At 46.6% G+C, this 21,282-nt stretch overlaps 1 protein-coding gene across 9 annotated transcripts in view; it reads left to right on the top strand.

The window, feature by feature from the left end:
• Positions 1–21,282, top strand: part of anks1b (ankyrin repeat and sterile alpha motif domain containing 1B) — a 351,867-nt gene that overhangs the window by 211,732 nt on the left and 118,853 nt on the right. For all 9 annotated transcript variants that reach the window (XM_056275653.1, XM_056275649.1, XM_056275648.1 and 6 more), the window contains one exon: positions 12,882–13,068. In XM_056275653.1, coding sequence (XP_056131628.1) covers positions 12,882–13,068 — 187 coding nt within the window. The remainder of the gene's footprint in view (positions 1–12,881; positions 13,069–21,282) is intronic.

Here is a 21,282-nt window from a genome sequence, read left to right as displayed (position 1 = left end):
TCATAGGTGCCCGAGGCTCATTGATGCGCGTGGGGAGCAAAGGCTAGCCCATCTCGTCTGATCCCACAGAAGAGCTACTGTAGCTCAAATTGCTGAAAAAGTTAATGCTGGCTAAGATAGACAGGTGTCAGGACACAGTGCATCACAGCTGCCGACCGGTCAGAGTGCCCATGATGACCCCTGTCCACTGCTAAAAGCACCTACAATGGGCACGTGAGCGTCAGAACTGGACCATGGAGCAATGGAAGAATGTGCCCTGGTCTGATGAATCATGCTTTCTTTTACATCATGTGGACGGCAGGGTGCATGTGTGTCATTCACCTGGGGAAGAGATGGTACCAGGATGCACTATGGGAAGAAGGCAAGCCAGCAGAGGCAGTGTGATGCTCTGGGCAATGTTCTGCTGGCAAACTTTGGGTCCTGGCATTCATGTGGATGTTACTTTGACACGTACCACCTACCTAAACACTGTTAGAGATCAAGTACACCACTTAATGGCAACGGTATTCCCTGATGTCAGTGGCCTCTTTCAGCAGGATAATGCTGAAAAAGGTCTTATGGAGTCCATGCTTTGATGGGTCAGAGATGTTTTGGTGGCACGAGGGGGACCTACACAATATTAGGCAGGTGGTTTTAATTTTTTGGCTGTTTGGTGTGTATGGAGAGTCCTAGGACTATGATGTTTGCGGAAGACATTGTGATCTGTAGCGAGAGTAGGGTGCAGGTTGAGAAGAGCCTGGAGAGGTGGAGGTATGCACTTGAGAGAAGAGGAATGAAAGTCAGTAGGAGCAAGATAGAATACATATGCGTGAATGAAAGGGAAGACGGGAATGGTGAGGATGCAAGGAGTAGAGGTGACGAAGGTGGATGAGTTTAAATACTTGGGGTCAACTGTCCAAAGTAACAGGGAATGTGGAAGAGAGGTGAAGAAGAGAGTGCAGGCAGGGTGGAGAAGAGTGTCAGGAGCGATTTGTGACAGAAGGGTATCAGCAAGAGTTAAAGGGAAGGTTTACAGGATGTCAGTGAGACCAGCTATGTTATATGGTTTGGAGACAGTGGCACTGATGAAAAGACAGGAGGTGGAGCTGGAGGTGGCAGAGTTGAAGATGCTAAGATTCTCATTGGGAGTGACGAAGAAGGACAGGATTATGAACGATTATATTCGAGGAACAGCTAAGGTTGGACAGATTGGAGACAAAGCAAGATTGAGATGGTTTGGACATGTGTGGAGGAGAGATGCTGGGTGTATTGGGAGAAGGGTGCTGAATATGGAGCTGCCAGGGAAGAGAAAAAGAGGAAGACCAAAGAGGAGGTTTATGGATGTGGTGAGGGAGGACATGCAGGTGGCTGGCAGGACAGAGGGAGACGCAGAGGACAGGAAGAGATGTAAATGGATGATCTGCTGTGGCGACCCCTAACAGGAGCAGGAAGAAGAAGAAAGTGTATATGGAGAGAGTGAGCGGGGGAGTAACGGAGAAAGAGGGGAAGGCAGGCGTAAATGGGAAGATGAAGGTGAATACAAAGTCTGTGTACTACCATATACTAAAACTACAGTGTGTGTGAGTGTATATATGCAGTTTTTTTTTCTGTGGATTTGTATGAGGAGGCAGAGAAAGCATCAGATGAAGGGAGAGAAACAAATGAAGGACATAAACAGAACAGGTACAAAGGAAATGCATAGAATCCCATTTGGGACCATTAAATGTGATGGGACGGGATGGAGAGTCAGCCTGATTACGGCTCACATTAACTTCCTACACTCTCACCATCACAATAACGACGCACCCATTTCACATCCTACATTGCAGAATTAGTCAGCCATTAACATACATCAAGGATTTCTCTCTCTCTCTTTTTTGCATTATTATTTGGGGTTTGAACCGACAACTTCACTGCTTTTTCATCTACACACACACTGAGCCAACCAACACCCCCGTCACCACCACCACCACCACCACCACCCCAACCCCTACCTAAGCACTATAGGTGATGGTAATTATGATAATTACTAGTCATAAATTGGCACACAATATCTCGGTTTCACACATTAATGAACATGTGGATATGTGTGCAAGAGAAGGCAGGTGTGTGATGGCACGTTTCACCTTGCCTCAAGTGAGACATCTCATCTATTATCTAATCAGCATGACATTCAACAGAACACACATGAACATGCATGCACACACACGCACACCTGTTAATAGGGTACAAAACTACACCTTTTCTGTCAAGGATGCATCTGTGGGTGTGAAGGACAGGTTCTTCCCCATGGTTTAGTCAGACATGGTAGAATGTTTTGTGTATGAGTGTTCGTTCAACTGTGTGTGTGTGTGTGTGTGTGTGTGTGTGTGTGTGTGTGTGTGTGTATGTGTTCTCCTGGATCGCCACCTTGTCATGGTGGAGAAGCTTGCATGCATCCCCAGAGCTATGCCGTCCGGAGCTTGGCTCCTGGTAGGGTCACCCAAGGGGGAGGTTCCAGACAAAGCGCGATCCAACAAAAACCTCAGTGGCGGAACTGGTGTGTGTTTATTGTGCGGTTATTAATCCTGCTCCGATCAGCTGTGACGTGTTATTAGCCTGCCCCCTGTTTGCGTTGACAAAGCTAAGCCTCAACCATATGGCGACGCTTTCCTATCTTTACGCAAGCGCGTGGTCTTTCAGTTTGAGAGCATGGCTTATTGAACTCATGTTCAGATTCTGTACTGCTTTCCCTCAACACCTTGCCCGCGCACTCAAATAGCCCCTGCTTGTGCGTAGAGTTACTCTGCTTCTGCTCAGTTGTTATGCTTGCACTCAGCTGTATTGTTGCTTGCGGATTTCCTGCGCACAGTCATGAAACGTCTGCTCAGATTTCTGCTCCGCTCTCAGAGTTTTTGTGCTGTACCCCTGTCAAAATTCTCCAACCAGCAGAATGCCAGGTGTAGTGTTGACCAGTGAAATGATCCCTGCTTCATTGCGGACGTGTTCACTTTACTTATTAGAGCGTCCCTTATGGGCAGTAACTATGTCTTTGACCGGATTCATCCACTCCCACCCTCAAAGGCCTTTGGAAAAGAAGGACAGTTGATTTATATGTACCATTGCTAGGGATGCCCCCCGAAACCCAGTTCTAAACGGGAACCGGTTCTAAATTAGTAAAAACCGGAGCATTTTTAAGATCCGACGTTTTCAGTTCTGCTATCGGTAGTCGGTAGGTACTCGAGAAATCATGGAGTGAGATTTATATTGTGGCAATTGTGTTTTTCGAGGAATTTAAACGTCGCGAACATAATCTTGTTTGCCGTTTTCTCCATCTCTCTGTCTCTCTCTTACTGCGTGAGGGGCGGGGCTGTGCTGTGCTCCACACACTCGCTGACACACGCACAGACAGCTCTGCTCAAGTACTCATCATGGCGGAGAGAACTAAACGTTCAAAAGTTTGGGTATATTTTTCAAAAGTCGATGACAACAACGCTCGTTGCCACAAGTGCAACAAATCATTTGCCAGTAAGGGTGGCAATACAAGCAATCTGTCGAAACATGGTATTAATCTGCAGAAATGTGGAGTTTTCGACTGCTTTGCTCGTAGTGTTCCATCCACGTCCCCTGCAGGTAAGCCGTATGAACCATAGATACGGAGTTAGCTAGGCTAATAACGAATTATTACGAATAGGCCAACAAATAAAATATAATTGCTTAGCTAATTGTTTAGCTACAAATATATAAGCCATACATACGGAGTTAGCGAGGCTAATAGCCGGGCACACTATAAGTCAGGAGAGATCACGACTCCTGCCGGAGAAGGCAGATAGGTTGATTTTTCTGAAGAAGAACTGTTAGGATAATCTTCTAGGTTCTTGTTTGTTTGAACTTCCGTTAGCCTTTTGCTGTAAAAATTTATTTTTAATATATATATTTTTTTCTTTATCTTTATCTACTTTTATTTTTTATCTTATTTGTTGTTGTTGAATGTTCATTATAAAGTCTATAATTCAGACGCATTTAAAACATTGCTGCTGCTGTTGCTGCTGAATAAATGATATTTGTTTATATTTATATAAAGTTATATAATGGAATAATAAAGCAATGTCGATTCTGTTCTTAATTGTCTTTTTTCTTGCATAATAATCAAAAAGAACCGATAAGAGTATCGATAAAGTACCGAACCGATAAGCAGTACCGATAAGAGTAGTAGTATCGATAAAATCCTAACGATACCCATCCCTAACCATTGCCCATGCGTTTTACTAAAATATCATAAAATAGTAGCTGTATAGCACACTGGCCTCCTGTAGGTATGCTAGAGGGGAAAACAACGTCACCTTCATGACTCAGGAGTGGAAGTCTAGCAGATTGCTGGCCAACGTGGACTGCTGGCCAACATAGACCACCAAAGTCAAGGAATTCAAGTACGTTTTTTTATTTTAATGGTGTTATCGTACCCGTTGTGGGAAGATGGCGACGTGAATTCATGTTTGTGGCGGCCTCGCCCAGTACCATCCATGCAGTGTCTTTGTCCACATCTGCATCTGTGTTTGTCTTCATTTGATGGCTGGGGGAGCTGGCGCTGGATTGGCTTGGCGAGCTTGTTCTGCTGCATCCTGTGGGCCCAGGGACCACGGCCCTGCCCGGAGCTGAGCCTGAAGAGGAACCACTGAGGGTGGTCTGACAGGACGCGGAAGTGAGGCAGGCTAAGCTAACTGCTAGCCCATGCAGACCGGCAGTTCCGACAGCCATCCTGGCTTGTGACTGCACTACATTGCAAACATAGTGCAATTATGGCTTCAGAGAGAGGTGAAGGTCCTGAATGATACATACACGTGTTTCCTTTCATGTTCATAAAAGAACACAGTGCTGACACTGGTTTGTTTTCCTCACGTTTGACCCGTTGTGAGGTTTATTTTTCCAACAGGTCATCAGATAATTCCTAGAGATTGCTGTTCCCGACGTCTGCTCTAGCAGTATTAAAGTAGAATCATCCCACTGTACCTGCTCGTGGAAATTGCAAAATAAAATAACCTCATACCTCTATAGGCAGTCCGGCTGTTGGCTTCATCTAGTTTTGGGCTTTGAGGAAACATTTTTCCGTTGTTTTGCAGACAATTCCTATGCGCTTTGTGGTGTCTTATTAAACGGTGATCAAATCTTACGAGAAAACAAAGCCAGTCTGTTCACATGGATGTATGAAACATTCACAAAACCACATAATCTTCTTTGTCAGGTCCATCAGCGGTGATCGATGATCTGAAGTCGATGGTTTTTGAACGTTTAGAGTCATCAATGTAAATGTGCGAGACCTTGTAAATTTTACACCAGTCGTATTGAGGAAATGCTGCTAATCTTTCTGAGTCTGATAAAACACTGATGAATCTAAACGCTGAGGAACGATAGACTTCAGATTGTCATCATCACTGATGAACCTGACAAAGAAGATTGTAACGTTTTTAACAGTGCTTCGCCTTACAAAACGTTACAGTGTAGCTGTGCATGTTCCCGTGAGGTGGATTCAGTTCTTGGCGGGCAGGCAGAACTCTACATAAAAGCTCTTCAACAAAAAAAGCAGTGCAAATTAGAGAAAGAAGATTTCCCCAAACGTTTTTTTTTAATTATTATTCTTGATTTTCATTTATAAGCACATCACAGAAAATCAGATAACGGGTAATTTTTTTCATCTTTCGTTTTGTTTCCCTGTTTCTTTTGGGATTTTCCCTCCTTTTTCTCCCCAGTTGCACTTGGCCAATTACCCCACTCTTCTGAGCCATCCCGGTCGCCGCTCCGGCCCCTCTGCCGATCCGGGGAGGGACCACATGCCTCCTCTGATACATGTGGAGTCGCCAGCTGCTTCTTTTCACCTGACAGTGAGGAGTTTCACCAGGGGGATGTAGCGCGTGGGAGGATCATGCTATTCCCCCCAGTTCCCCCTCCCCCCCGAACAGGCGTCCCGACCGACCAGAGGAGGCGCTAGTGTAGCAACCAGGACACATACCCACATGTGGCTTCCCACCCGCAGACACGGCCAATTGTGTCCGTAGGGATGCCCAACCAAGCCGGAGGTAATGTGAGGATTCGATGCAGCGATCCCTGTGTTGGTAGGCAATGGAATAGACCAGTGTTTCCCAACCCAGTCCTCAAGGACCCCCTATCCTGCAGATTTTCATTGTAACCTTGCATAGGTAGCCCTGTTTGTACTTACTCAACCAATCATCTCACAGCACTTAATTATGCAAGGTGTGCAACATCTGACATAATTCCTTGCTGATTGGTTGAATTAACTACAAACAAGTACCTATTCAGGGTTGCAAAAAAATCTGCAGGATAGGGGGTCCTTGAGGACTGGGTTGGGAAACACTGGAATAGACTCCCTGCTATCCGGACGCCCCTGTTTTGGTTTTCACATTTCAAAACGAAAATCCATTGGCTGTTATGTACTCGGACTGAGCAGACTTTCCATGAGCAAACGCAGGAAATCTGTGCAAGCAACATTATATCTGAGTGCAAGCGTGCAGTTTGAGCAGAAGCAGGGCAGATCTAAATGCAAGCAGGGGCTATTTGAGTGCGAGGACGGGGTTTTGAGGGTAAGTGGTACAAACTCTGAACATGAAATCAATAAGTCATGCTCTCAAATTGAAAGACCACGCTCTTGGATTAAGATAGGAAAGTATCGCCATACAACTGGAACTCTGTGTGTGTGTGTGTGTGTGTGTGTGTGTGTGTGTGTGTGTGTGTGTGTGTGTGTGTGTGTGTGTGTGTGTGTGTGTGCCGGACGCATAGCTGTGGGTGGCCTCAGTGACATATTTCCCAAAATGAGTCATCGCCTACGGGCCCTCGTCACCCTACCCATAACAAGCTGTGCTGTAGAAGGACTCTTTTCAGCTGTAATTTGGATAAAAACTGGCGTCGGGGCATCAGTGATGACATACAGACTAAACTCTTCATCCCTGCTCCCCTTTGAAAGAGAGCTAACTGACTCGTTACACTGTAATGAATTAATGTGTGTTCAATACCAACCACGTCGTCGCCCGCTGTAGTCATCAAAGGTCATCTAATTTACATTTCCGACTAGAGCAGCCTGTTGCCTATTTCAATATTATTGTTTATTGGGTATTGTTTTTTTTTTTTTTTTGGGGGGGGGGATTTTTCTTCTCACATGTACTCGGCCAATTACCCTATTTTCCGAGCCGTCCCAATCACTGCTCCACCCCCTCTGTTGATCCGGGGAGGGCTGCAGACTGCCACATGCCTCCTCTGATACATGTGGAGTCGCCAGCCACTTCTTTTCACCGGACAGTGGGGAGTTTCACTGGGGGGGGGACGTAGCGCCTGGGAGGCTCGCGCTATTCGACCAACCAGAGGAGGCACTAGTGCAGCGACCAGGACACATACCCACATCCGGTTTCCCACCTGCACACAAGGCCAATTGTGTGTCTGTAGGGGCGGCCGACCAAGCCAGAGGTAACACGGGGATAGTGGGTATAGTTTTTGTTGGGTGTACAATTGGATTTTGTGTGTGTGTGTGTGTGTGTGTGTGTGTGTGTGTGTGTGTGTGTGTGTGTGTGTGTGTGTGTGTGTGTGTGTGTGTGTGTGTGTGTTTTATGTGGCCACGATGCCAGGCTATGTTCAAGTGTCATCTTTAACGTTACTGAGCATGTTGGTGCCGTTGTCCCGCTATCCATAGATAATGATTAATGATGCTGTTGCATCGGTCAGCTGCGCGTGTGTGTGTGTGTGTGTGTGTGTGTGTGTGTGTGTGTGTGTGTGTGTGTGTGTGTGTGTGTGTGTGTGTGTGTGTGTGGCCGCCGTGCCAGGCTATGCGACGCTGTTAATGTTCGTCTTGGTGCTTGTAACATTACATCTGATGATGTATAGGGCTTATATGATTAAACTGTGTTGCAATCAGGCAAGTATAGTTGTAATGGCCTCGTTTGGTTCACGTATGTGTTTAAGAACCTATGATTGGTATGACTGGTCTTGGATGGGCGAGGCCCACCTGATTTTCTCTGCTCACCCACACTGCTTTCTGCCTATGCTACAGGTGTGTGTGTGTGTGTGTGTGTGTGTGTGTGTGTGTGTGTGTGTGTGTGTATGTATACGTGTGTGCGCGCGCACACGTGTGTGTGTGAGTGAGTGAGCAAGTGAGTGAGTGCGTGAGCAAGTGACCGAGTGCGTGAGCAAGTGACCGAGTGAGTTGAGTTAGAGTGAGTGAGCGAGCGAGCGAGCGAGCAAGTGAGTAATTGAGTGAGCGACCAAGTGAGTGAGCAAGCAAGTGAGTGACCGAGTAAGTTGAGTGAGAGTGACCGAGTGAGTTGAGTGAGTAAGCGAGCGAGTGAGTTGAGCGAGCGAGTGAGTGAGTGAGCGTGCACCAGCTACCTCACAAGCCCGAGTCCAGAGGAGCCCTCCAGCAGCAGCCCTCCAGCTGCCAGAAAGACGGGAGAGGTTGGACCGAGAGACAGAGATTGAGATGAACTGATCAGCAGACAGACAGACTGGTAGTGTGAGAGCTGGAAAATAAGGAGATGTTAAAGATTAGGAGGAGAGAGATTTTGAGTATTTGAAGGATGCCATTAAACTCATTAGACATGGAAGGTTCGCAAAATAAGATTTTGAGACATCTGAGACTTCAAACACACACACACACACACACACACACACACACACACACACACACACACACACACAGTCGGGCTCAGACTGAAATACCGATACACAGTGGTGCTGCAGCAGTCTCATCAGTTTGGGCTGATTGCCTTTTCATCTCATTTATTTCTTGTCTCCTCTTTGTTGCTTGTTAAGCCCCCGGCCAAGTAAACACGTCATGTTGGGATGTATGTCAGTTCTAGGAGTTAAAGAACAAATGGAGGAGATTCAAATGTCTTCACAAACCTAGCAATTGAAGTGTGTGTACTTGCTTGTGTGCATGTTTGCAAGCGCAACTGTGTACTTCTAATGAAAACGTACAGATTTTCCAACAACTGTTTTGCATAACCTTCCCTCCTCGCCCATGCAGATGGGTCCCTATCAGTCTCATGCATCGTTCCCTTATTCCTCATGGAATAAGGCAAAGATCATAAGGGCTATCTTTGTCATCTTTTCTGGTTGATGTATTGTCCCTTAAAAACAGTATGTCGTATGTAGGGGGACTCTACTGGCAGAAATGAAATATAATATTCATAACTATGCTTTCATTAGTCTAAAGTCCCTCCACATCTCCATAGGGAGCGGGTCCTCTTCCTCAAAGCCCGCCATGTTGCACCGCCATGTCTCTACGGAAGCCCAGGTTGGACAAACCAGACGCTGGCTCTAGAGAGGACCTTTTGTGTTTTCACACTGAAGTGGCGGCTTGAATTTGGTGGTGCTAACGCTACTGCACCGGTTGGAATAAAGACTAAATAACCAAATACAATTTCTAGATCTATCAATCTGAAGGAACCAATCACTTGACATATTATGGCTAAGCGATGCGGTCGTAGACAATGACATCATTTTGGAAGTAGCCGCTGGCCCCTGAAGGCCACCTTAGGCTCTCCTACACGTATGGAGGGGGGAGAGTAGGGGTATTCATTTGGTTGCTGTCTGCAACCTCACTGCTAGATGCCACTAAATCCTACACACTGGTCCTTTAAACAACAGTTTCCTATATACAAGCAGTGATATTCACCAAATTGCAGGAAAATAATCATTATTGATGAGAATTTGTCAAGTGGACAGTAATCTTTTGGTCTTTTTGGGGATGTTGTGGGTGATATTTTGAAATAGAATGGCAGCAAGCCCCAGAATCTTATTTTGCTGCTTTCAGCTTTGTTTCAGGATACTCCCTGCCAAATTTCGTACTTGTATGACTATTTTTACAATTGTAGAACCTTAATATTTGCGTTTACATCATTTTGCCAGAAGCATGTCCCAAAAAAGGGGTTTTGGGCCCCCTGAGACCAAACAGCCCCAAGTTGGGGATGCTCGTCATCAACTTCTGACGGCCCAAGGTATAGGCTAACATGAAGTATAAGGTAGCAGAAAACATCCTGAGGGCTGGACCTGTCTCCCGGCCTCTGTCTCTATGAAGTAGGTGTCGGGGAGAAAGACTGGTGGGGTTTGTGTTTGGGGGATTGATAGCAAAGCTCTCAAGTTAAAAAGGGTTCACCTTGAGATGTTCAAGAGGCTTGAACATGAAACAAGGAAACATTTTCTCACATCATGTATTGCATTTTGTGTCACCTCTTTTTACCAAAACAAATTATAAAAGACAGAACTTGGTTTTTCTGAAACCCTTTTGAAAACGGCTCCCCCAGTTCAGCTTTTCTCAGCTGATCCTTTTACAAACAGCCAATCAGATCAAATATTCAAGATATGAAACCCCGCCCACCAACCATTGCTTGTACTTGTCACTCAGAGCTCAGCTCATGAATATTAATGAGGACGACACCACTGCCTCAACATTCTTGAGACGTTTGAGCGTAGTTATGGAGAAAGGTTTGGGGGAAAAAAAACCACAATGTTAGTCATTTACAAATATGAAATTGTGGCTGTTTTTTTTATTATGGCGTGATCGAGATTACTGATTTTGGACCGACTTTAAGAATTTGAAGCACAATGTAAACATTCATAAATTGAATTAAATAGCTTGCTTATACCTGTGGTGTCTATAGTCTGTAAACATACACATTATTTTTCTGTTATTGTTTCTCTATCCGTCCGCCACCGAGACCCTTTCTCTGTCATGTGATGTCATACACATTAATGTGCCGCATCGTCGAGCGAGTTCTGGCAGATTTTAGGGCAGTCGACCTTCTCTGTCTTTCTGTTGGGTTGGCAACGCTGCTTACAGTTCTTCAGTGAAATATGGCCTCATAAGTCTGATGTTCCCTGAACACATGTAGAATAAAGCCATGTGTGCTGGAGGTATAAAAAGCAGGTGATGAGAGGAGAGTCTCAGTAGCTGTTTAGTTTCAGGACAAACAAAACATTGCTCCAGCTTCTTCTTTATTATTGTGATAATATACATGTGTGATATAACAGAAAACGGGTTCCTGTTATCAGCGCCAATTATTCATTCATTTTGATTGGTCAGTCCTTGGTGGCACGGTGGCACAGTGGTTAGTGCGGTCGCCTCACAGCAAGAAGGTCCTGGGTTCGAGCCCCAGGGTAGTCCAACCTTAGGGGTCGTCCCGGGTCGTCCTGTGTGGAGTTTGCATGTTCTCCCCGTGTCTACATGGGTTTCCTCCCACAGTCCAAAGACATATAGGTCGGGTGAATCGGCCGTACTAAATTGTCCTTAGGTGTGTATTTGTGTTTGTGTATGTGCGTGTGTGTGTGGGCCCTGTGATGGACTGGTGGCCTGTCCAGGGTGTCTCCCCGCCTGCCGCCCAGTGACTGCTGGGATAGGCTCCAGCATCCCCGCGACCCTGAGAGCAGGATAAGCGGTTTGAATAATGGATGGATGGATGGATGGTCAGTCCTTGTAACTCCCCTCTGTTTATACAGAGTAGATCTAGCTCCAGTTTCCTCTCTAGCCCCGCCCATCCTTCATTTTTATTGGTTTGTGGAACTAGAAGTGACATTGATGAGCTGCGTGCTCGCTGCCAATTTGTTTCAGCTTTCAAAAGAAGAGGAATGCTTTTTTGCCCTTTTTCACAGGTCTCCTTATCCACTTTGTATTCTCTCCATATCTTCCACCTGCTATGTGCTTTTTTGGATTTTCTTTTCTTTTTTAATAGTTTTTTGTTTTTTCAAATTTAAGATTATTCAATAGACATGCAGGGTAATTGAAGGCTCATTTCGGTGGAGCATGCTGGGAAAACTGATTCCTCCTCTCTTCTCACTGGGCCTAACTTCTTTTCTCCTTCTTTTTTTCCGCAGTCCGGGTGCAGTCAGTTAGGCACAGATAATTGAAGGTCTTGTGAAGGTTGCTCTGTCAACCTGTCATGTCACTGCCACTCCACCTCTCAGGAAGTCCGACTGCATTGACTGTCCAGCTGTATCGATCCACTTATCTAAATCCTTGCTGGCACTCACATGCATGCACACGCAAAACACACACATGCACGCACACACGCAAAACGCACACACGCATGCACATACAGGCAGAAGCCAGAGAAAGTGAGGATGTAGCGGCACTTGTGTTGGCTGCTCAGGCTGTTGTGAAGAGAAGCAGCAGGTTGTTCAAACCGCAGCGCTGAGAGCTGTCATTATGTGAGATTATATAAGATGTGTTTACTGGTTGTCGGTCTCTGGTTTCAGTCGTCCTTTTACATTTTTTATTTTTTTTGTTCCGCGGTCTTTGTAACACTCGCAATTACTTGCTCGTACTTTCTCTTTCCCTCTCTCGTATTGTTCCTTCCTTTATTTTTCTTCTCCCCATTCTTCCTCCCTCCCTCCCTCCGGTTATACATCCCAGTTTTACATAATGTAATGTTGAGGTCTGCGTAAGTGTGTGTATATGTGTGTGAGAACATGTGCAAGTGTGTGTGATTTGGTATGTACTGCTTTTAGTGTGGCTAACAAACGCACACTTACTCAGACTCATCAGACCGCCATTAACCCCTGAACATATGTGTGATGTAACACTATGTGAAGCCAATCTTTACGTAAGAGGTATTTATTCAGAGTTATTGTCTATGTGTATTGTAGAAGAGGTAACACTACACGCACACCATGTGTTACTGTTGTGTGTGCACCAGCATTTTGTGAAATGTTCCTGTTTTCACATGTATAAAGTGACACCAAGCTCAGGATGAGCACACAGCAGAACTGATTTGCATCATACATTAACCTGTTTGTAAGAAAGGAAATTGAGCAACGCTATGCGGGGACATGGAGACATAGCGCCCGGCTGAAGCCTAATAGATGCTAGCCGGAGGTAAAAACGCTCGTTCTGATGTAGCCTATTTCTTCCTCTCTTGTTCACCCAGCCAAAGCAACGCACCTCCCTGTCTTCGTCTCTGGACGTCCAGAGGCCTGTGAATAACAGCTGTGAGCCCAGTGAGGTCAGCTCCTCCCTGGGGTATGCCAGCTTCAGCACCAGCCCGCCAGCCAGCCCGCCATTAAGCCCAAACCAGGAAGACTCTGCAGGCTCCAACGACGACTGTCAGCTCACAGGTAACCGTCTCGCTGTTCACGTCGGCCTTTGTGGTTAGTTGTGTGGGGGAGTCTTGGGTTATGTTGTGACGTGGGCAGCCGGGTTGGTGTCGAGACGGAAGAAACTGTTTTGTCAGTGTCGGCCATGCACCTACGTTGCTGACATGTCCTTGAGCAGGACTCTATATCCCCACCAGGCCCAGGGCGGATGTTTTGATTTCTGACTTCTTTAAGAAGGAGGGGAAGTGAACTGAGAAATGTTTTTAGAGATGTTAAATAGGGGGGTGTCCGGGTGGTGTGGAGGTCTATTCCGTTACACGGGGATCGCAGGTTCGAAGCTCCGTGTTACCTCCACCTTGGTCAGGCATCCCTACAGACACATTTGACCGTGTCTGCAGGTGGGGAGCCAGATTTGGGTATGTGTCCTGGTCGCTGCTTTAGCGCCTCCTCTGGTCGGTCGGGGCGCATGTTCAGGGTGGAGGGGGAACTGGGGGGGAATAGCGTGATCCTTCCACACACTACGTCCCCCGGCGAAACTCCTCGCTGTCAGGTGAAAAGAAGGGGCTGGCGACTCCACATGCATCAGAGGAAGCACGTGGTAGTCTGCAGCCCTCCCCGGATTGGCAGAGGGGGTGGAGTAGAGATTGCGACGGCTTGGAAGAGTGGGGTAATTGGCCAGATACAAATGGGATACAATCCATACATTATCCAAACCGCTTATCCTGCTCTCTGGGTCGCGGGGATGCTGGAGGCTGTCGCAGTCTGTAAATCATAGTCAGTGCCGTCTCTACTGTCAGCCTCTTATTTTTTGTTTGTTTTTCGAAAAGTGTCAGTGGGGAACAAATGCATTGTCGTCAACTGTTAACATATTTTATGGATAATGTGTCTAGGGCCATAGTTGCCATTAGCATTTAGATGGAAACATTACTCAGAATCATCTAGCATGGTGGCCCAGTGGTTAGCACTGTTGCCTCACAGCAAGAAGGTCCTGGGTTTGCACCCTGGGCTGTCCCAGGTCCTTTTTTTTTTTTTTGATTCCCCCTCCCCCTTTTCTCCCCAATGGTATCTGGCCAATTACACCACTCTTCCGAGCCATCCCAGTTGCTGCTCCACCCCCTCTGCCGATCCAGGGAGGGCTGCAGACTACCACGTGCCTCCTCGGGTACATGTGGAGTCACCAGCTGCTTCTTTTCACCTGACAGTGAGGAGTTTCACCAGGGGGATGTAGTGCGTGGGAGGATCATTACCCCCCCCCCCCCCCGAACAGATGCCCTGACCGACCAGAGAGTATGGGTATGTGTCCTGGTTGCTGCTAGTGCAGTGACCAGGACACATACCCACATCCGGGAAGCCGGATGCAATTGACCACAGACACGGTCAATTGCGTCTGTAAGGATGCCTGACCAAGCCGGAGGTAACACGGGGATTCGAACCGGAGATCCCCGCGTTGGTAGGCAGCGGAATAGACCACTACACCACCCGGATGCCCCCCAGGTCCTCTCTGTGTGGAGATTGCATGTTCGCCTTGTGTCTACGTGGGTTTCCTCCCACCATCAAAAAGACATGCATGTTAGGGTTAATGCTCCTGTCTGTGCCCCTGAGCAAGGCAAAGGAAAGAAGAACTGGAGTTGGTCCCCGGGTGCTGCAGCTACCCACTGCTCCTATACAATAGGATGGGTTAAATGCAGAGGATGAATTTCTCCACAGGTATTAATAAAGGAGATCTTAATCTTATTGTCAGAACTGCAAAACAAGGCAGTATAAGGAGACTCTAACAATTATGCCGTTTCTTCAGTCGTTTTAATGGGCTCTTGTTAGCACTTGAGCCAACTATTATGATGCCGCCTAACCTCTCCTTTGACTCCTGATATGGGAAATCTCTTTCCATTTTGTCTTTGCTGCCAAGCGCAGGTGTCGGTAGACTCTTACAGCCTGGGGTCCAGAGGAAACTTTAATGCTCATGCCCTGGGACCCAGTAAATTGAAAATATATTTCTGCCCCTGTCAAATTGGAGCTGGCTGCCAAGAGCAGTTTGAAGAGACTTTAAGGAGGGCCCCGTGGCTTAAGACGTACTGTCATTGTGGAGAGCACAAAGTGGAAGGATGGTCGACTGCACTTCTGGAGAAGTCGAACCATTTCCATGGCAAGTTAAACCGTGTTCTTTTCTAGAGGATAATACTTCAGTGTAAGTGGATGAAAAACAATAAGACTAACCCAATGAAGGCTGGAGTCTAATTTGATGTTTTTGTGTCACTCGTTCATCTTGTTTGACTTTAAATGCAGTTTTCTATGACCTGTCTCCCTCTTGTGAAAGCAACGAGACAGAATAAAGGTGGAGGGAGGGAGCGAGGGGAGGACGGTTGATTCTGTGTGGCATGTTGTTGCACCCGTCATCCGCCTAAGGTGACTTTGTGGTAGAATAAATCCGTCTAGATGGGTGTCATGTCATGATGCCATATGTCTTGTGCAGGCGGATGACTTTTGACATTTTCCACAAAACCGCCACCGCCCATCATCAGAGCACTACGTATGTATCGACCAAGGTGAAACGAGATCTTCCATAGGGTGCAGGGCTCCTGTCCTTTCATAGCCGCATCCTTCAGGTTTTCTGTGGCTGAAACTCGACCTGGAGAGTACTGGCAGATATTTGTACAGCTACTTGTAGCCTGCTTCCGTGCTAGATGTGGTGTTTGTACTTGGACAGTCTCTGTCAAAGAAAATGACCCGACATTAAACTATCTCAATACAGAAGAAGCTTTAAGGTTACAACAATATAAGATTCACTAACAGTAAACCTTTTGTACCGTTTGTCGCATTTTTGCAAGATTAAACTTTTAAGCTTAGCAGCAACAAACCAAGGCAAGATAAGAAAACATTTTGTCACAAGCATTGAAGTATTTAAAGAGTCAAGGCAATCAATGTATCTCATAACCAGCGATTAAGCTAATAAAATTTTTAAAAAAACAAGGTTTTTCAAGAACAGCCTAATCATGGAGAGACCTATAACACAGTTATAACAGTTTCTGCTCATGCAAGGGTTGCTTGCACGTGTACAAGTGTACCATGTATTGTGCTAATTTAGGATGGACACCTAAAAAAGAGAGGCCATCCGACAAATACTGCTAAATCTATTCAACAAAACATGAATAAACTGGGGCATCCGGATAGCATGGCGGCATATTGGTTGGTGCCTACCAACACGGGGATCGCTGGTTCGAATCTCCGTGTTGCCTCCAGCTTGGTCGGGCGTCCCTACAGACACAATTGGCTATGTCTGCGGGTGGGAAGCCGGATGTGGGTATGTGTCCTGGTCGCTGTAGTAGCGCCTCCTGTGGTCGGTTGGGGCGCCTATTCAGGGGCGAGGGGGAACTGGGGAGAATAGCGTGATCCTCCCACGCGCTACGTCCCCCTGGTGAAACTCCTCACTGTCAGGTGAAAAGAAGTGGCTGGCGACTCCACGTGTATCGGAGGAGGCATGTGGTAGTCTGCAGCCCTCCCCGGATCGGCAGAGGGGGTGGAGCAGCGACCGGGGGCAGCTAAGAAGACTGGGGTAATTGGACAGGTACAACTGGGGAGAAAAGGGGGGGGGATCCCCCCCAAAAAAACAAAACGTGAATAAACTGCAACCGCTTCAGTGTTTTTTCCCTGTAAGTCAAGCCCTTAGTCTATGAGGGCCAGATTATTTGGCTACAAGCAGTCTATAGCACGGCCATCTTGGTCTTATACACACAGTCCTCATTCCGGTCCAAGAAGAGGGTTTCTCTCTGTACATACTGAAGCATACCCACATGTATGTGTATAGAAAGGACCATTAGGTGAATGTGCACCTTGCTGTCTCTTCAGCATCCTGACTGATGCTCCGGCCCTGATCCACCTATCACAAGTAGGCTAGCCTTCACAACTGTTCGTTCAGAGGTTTGCCTGGTAGACATGCAGACTGGTTCCTCGCTCTTTCGGGACCCTGTCACTGAAATAGGGCTTTCTTTGCAACTTAACCAAACCATGAAGATTAGAGTCCTGGGGGAGGCCCCTTTCACTGCCAGACCAGAAGAAACTGTAAGATTCAATTAACCAAGCCGTAAACACCCCCCCCCACAACACACACACACATCCAATGGGTTTAAAGGTTTCTCCTCTTAAAGTAATACTCCTCTTAATGCACAGCCCACAGACTTGTGCTGCAAGCGGGCCAGAAGTCTGAACCATGTACGCAACACACATGAGAACACGGCTAGTTGCAAAATGCTTTACCATCACTTCCTCGGCGTTATTTCACATGCCCCCACCACTTGTTATTCCCATGGTGATGAAATAGCCGTTGTCATGGCGAATTATTGACCTTCACAGTAGTTCTGTGTGACTGGGTTTTGAATAGTTACCTCTCTCCCCCAGTCAATGTCACCCAGTAGAGAGGGAACGAAAAGAAAGGAGACGGGAATGGAAAGAAAGGCAAAGAGAGAAGTTCACCCATGCGAGAGAGGTTGTGTGTGTGTGTGTGTGTGTGTGTGTTGAATGTACATACAGGAACAGTTCAGAGGCTCGACACTTTGATCTCTGTGCTTTTTAACTGCTCAGTGCTTCACATGAAACACTCTTTTCATTATCAGCCCACAGGTGGGTACACACGACAAACACATTACTCATGCACACACACACAAGTACAGATATGCACACACACAGGCACAAAAACACACACGTACAGCACATACACACGGTTTACTTGCAAACAGTCACATGCACACACACACACACACACACACACACACACACGCACTTGAATGAGACTTCTTCATCTGCCATTCCAACAGAAGCCGGCCCAGAACATTTCTTTGACGGTGTGTTGTTTAGGTGTTTTCTGTGTAGTGTTGGCGTGTGCTCGGCTCCTATAGTGAGACCCGGACTAGGCACTGGTGTCATTACTGACACCTGTTTGAGGTGTGCACGAGGACCGAGGCCATGGACCAGTATTCCTCACCGTGCTGCAGTGTGCAACGCCTGCATTTCTAGGTTGCTCGGCTCGACACTTTGATGCAAACACATTGCAACTCCTCCCACCAGAGGGAAGATTGTCCCTTCTGAGTCTCCCTTTATATCTCTGGCTCCTCTCCGTCTCCATCTTCGTCTCTCCTCCTCTCTCATCCACATGCTCCATCCAGTAAATAGCCGGCAGCACCAACACCAGGAATAGATTGGCAACCATTTTTTTTCATTCTTCTCGTTTTTCCCCCCTCATTTTCCTTTCCTCTACTCATCTGTCCCGCCTGTTCTCTACTTATTTAGCTTCATAAGGTCCATTGTGTAGTTGCCACGGCAACGGGGAGTTATTGTGTCAGAGATGGCTCACATGTAGAGTTGGATGCATTGAGGGAGAGAATTATGTACTGTATGTGGGTAGAGGTAGAATTCAAAGGGTGCCAGTGAAAGAGTGGATGAGAGGGAGAGTTAAACCTTTACATTGTGGGGAGGGGTCGGGGTAAAAAAGAGAGGGTGGAGAATGTGAAATTTGAGTGGGTTGGAGAGATAACTGAAGACTGCAGACCAGAAAAGGTTTTTCCTTCCTGTCCCCACCCCCCTCGCTCGCTCTCTCGCCTTCCTTTTGTTCTTCTCAGCCTCTTTATAGCATCTCTTGGAAAGCCAAGCCCCTCTTCCATACTGGCTCAGCGTTTACACAACTGACCACATGCCCATGGCAAAGTACGTAGGTGGCAGCCACCTGCGTGGGCAGTTTGGTTAAAGGAAGTCTATTTATACACCGGTCCATCACTATGGTTGTTCATGGTGGTGGTGGTGATGATGTTATGGAACAGCAGCTTACTTACGTAATGTTGGCTGGTGGTCGAGATTTTCCCTCGCAGTCAATGAGGAGAGTATCAAGTGCAATGCAGTGTTACCTAATACAAAAATACAAAAACATTTTTTGGTGTGTAACCTCTTGTCATACAAGTGATAAATCACAAGGGGTAAAGGGTCCACCTTTCCATGTTCCTCTATGCTTCTGCCATATTTCTATGCTGTTCAATTACTCTCCCGTTTTTCCTGGAAAGGAATATTGTCAAAACAGGTGCACAATGGTTTTATGTTTTGTTTTTCTTGCAGGAACAGTAAGTCTCTCTCTCTCTCTCTCTCTCTCTCTCTCTCTCTCTCTCTCTCTCTCTCTCTCTCTCTCTCTCTCTCTCTCTTTCTCTCTCTCTCTCTCTCTCTCTCTCTCTCTCTCTCTCTCTCTCTCTCTCTCTCTCTCTCTCTCTCTCTCTCTGTCTCTGTCTCTGTCTCTCTCAAGCCTTCTCCTCAAATCTACCATACAGGACCAGCTCTCTCCACAGGTCCCTTTAAATTCATATTTTAAAAATAGACCCCAAAAAGGCCCACATACTGTGTTCATGGAAGTGCAAACACAGCCCCGCTGGGGTTTGAAGTGATTGGGCTGTGGAGTGATGGATGAGTACAAATAGAGTGATGAGCTTTAAATGGAGAGGTGATCAGTGCTGTGTGTGTGTGTGTGTGTGTGTGTGTGTGTGTGTGTGTGTGTGTGTGTGTGTGTGTGTGTGTGTGTGTGTGTGTGTGTGTGTGTCTGAGTGCATTTGTGTGTCTACCTGTCTCCCTGTATATGTTCAACTCAATAGTCTCTTTTTTCGGGACTGACACCGAACCTTCAATCACAGTCTCAAAGACGCACACTAGCTGAATGAAACGTGCACAAACAGAAACATGCACGTGCACACACACACGAGCATGCACACATAATCTAAGAGACTTGTCAGCCTCCTTCATCTTCATTATTTAGTGACTATTTATGCATCGCTGATTGATGCACATGAAGACACAAACACCATTATTCTCCTGGCGGACCACTTCTGTTCCATCCCTCCAACCTGATTCCCTGGCTCTGTTTTCTTTGTCTACTGCCGTCTGTCCAAAACATCTAGTGCTTGGACTCATTTAATGATTTATTTTTTTTACCATGTACATCAAATTAGCATGGGGCTCACACTTTATCAACCTGCCATGCCCACAGATGTAAGTGGTGGAAGTGTGATCGGAGCTTGACAGAAATGATTCAGTGTGGGCTGTAGTCTGGTTGTTCATTGCACATCAAAATGGAGAACAAGCTGTAGTCTCTCAGACTTTGATTGCACTCCATTTATATGAAATTACAGGACCCCCACTTCACACACTCGCACACACAGCACCCAAGCCAAAAGTGGGCTATGTAGAGATGATGTTTTCAAATCATAGCTCTATTTTCAGCACTTTGACTCATGGGAAAAGATCAATAAGCTGTGTGATTCTGAAACTTTCAGAACGCCATTGCACCATTGTGTTGGTGTGTCTATGATTATCTTTGTATGTGTGTTGTCTTTTGTAACGTGTTCCTGTACGCTCACATTTTTATGTGGCTGTGCTTGCACTTGTGTGTATGTGTTTATGTGTGTTAGTGACTGTATGTATACCCTTGGGCATTGTTTGTGTTTTGCCGTCCTTGTAGATGTGATACAAATTAACAGCAATATTTTATTTGTTTGAAAAAAAATCTCTCTCTTTTTCTACCCAGTTGTATCCCGCCAATTACCCCACTCATCCGAGCCGTCCCGGTTGCTGCTCCACCCCCTCTGCCAATCCGGGGAGGGCTGCAGACTACCACATGCCTCCTCAGATACATGTGGAGTCGCCAGCTGCTTCTTTTCACCTGACAGTGAGGAGTTTCACCAGGAGGCCGTAGCGCGTGGGAGGATCACACTATCCCCCGCCCCCCCCCCCCCAACAGATGCCCCGACTGACCAGAGGAGGCGTTAGTGCAGCAACCGGGACACATACCTGCATCCAGTTTCCCACCCGCAGACACGGACAATTGTGTCTGTAGGGATGCCCGACCAAGCCAGAGGTAGCACGGGGATTCGAACCAGCGATCCCCGTGTTGGTAGGCAACGGAATAGACTGCTATGCTACCCCCTAACAGCAATATTTTATTGAAGAAAGGGGTTGGTTTTGGTCACACCTGCTGTCTGGAAAAAAAAGTTTGATACATCTCACTGCCACCGCTCTCACCCGCAGTTTTTAATTAGGACTGCAGGATGGCATGGAAATGGGATACTGTGCAGCACACGTGCACGTGTATGGTTTCTTTGGTGTTTCATCTGTGTGTTTGAGTATTTAGCCTCTTGGTAAGTCCTGGAATGGCTTTTCGCAATGCTTCCTGGTGGTATGCTTTGGTAATGTAACCCCTTTTACTAGAAGTCA

This window comes from Lampris incognitus, chromosome 3, assembly GCF_029633865.1.
Source record: "Lampris incognitus isolate fLamInc1 chromosome 3, fLamInc1.hap2, whole genome shotgun sequence".
Lineage (NCBI taxonomy): Eukaryota > Metazoa > Chordata > Actinopteri > Lampriformes > Lampridae > Lampris > Lampris incognitus.
This window is presented reverse-complemented; position numbering and strand designations above follow the sequence as displayed.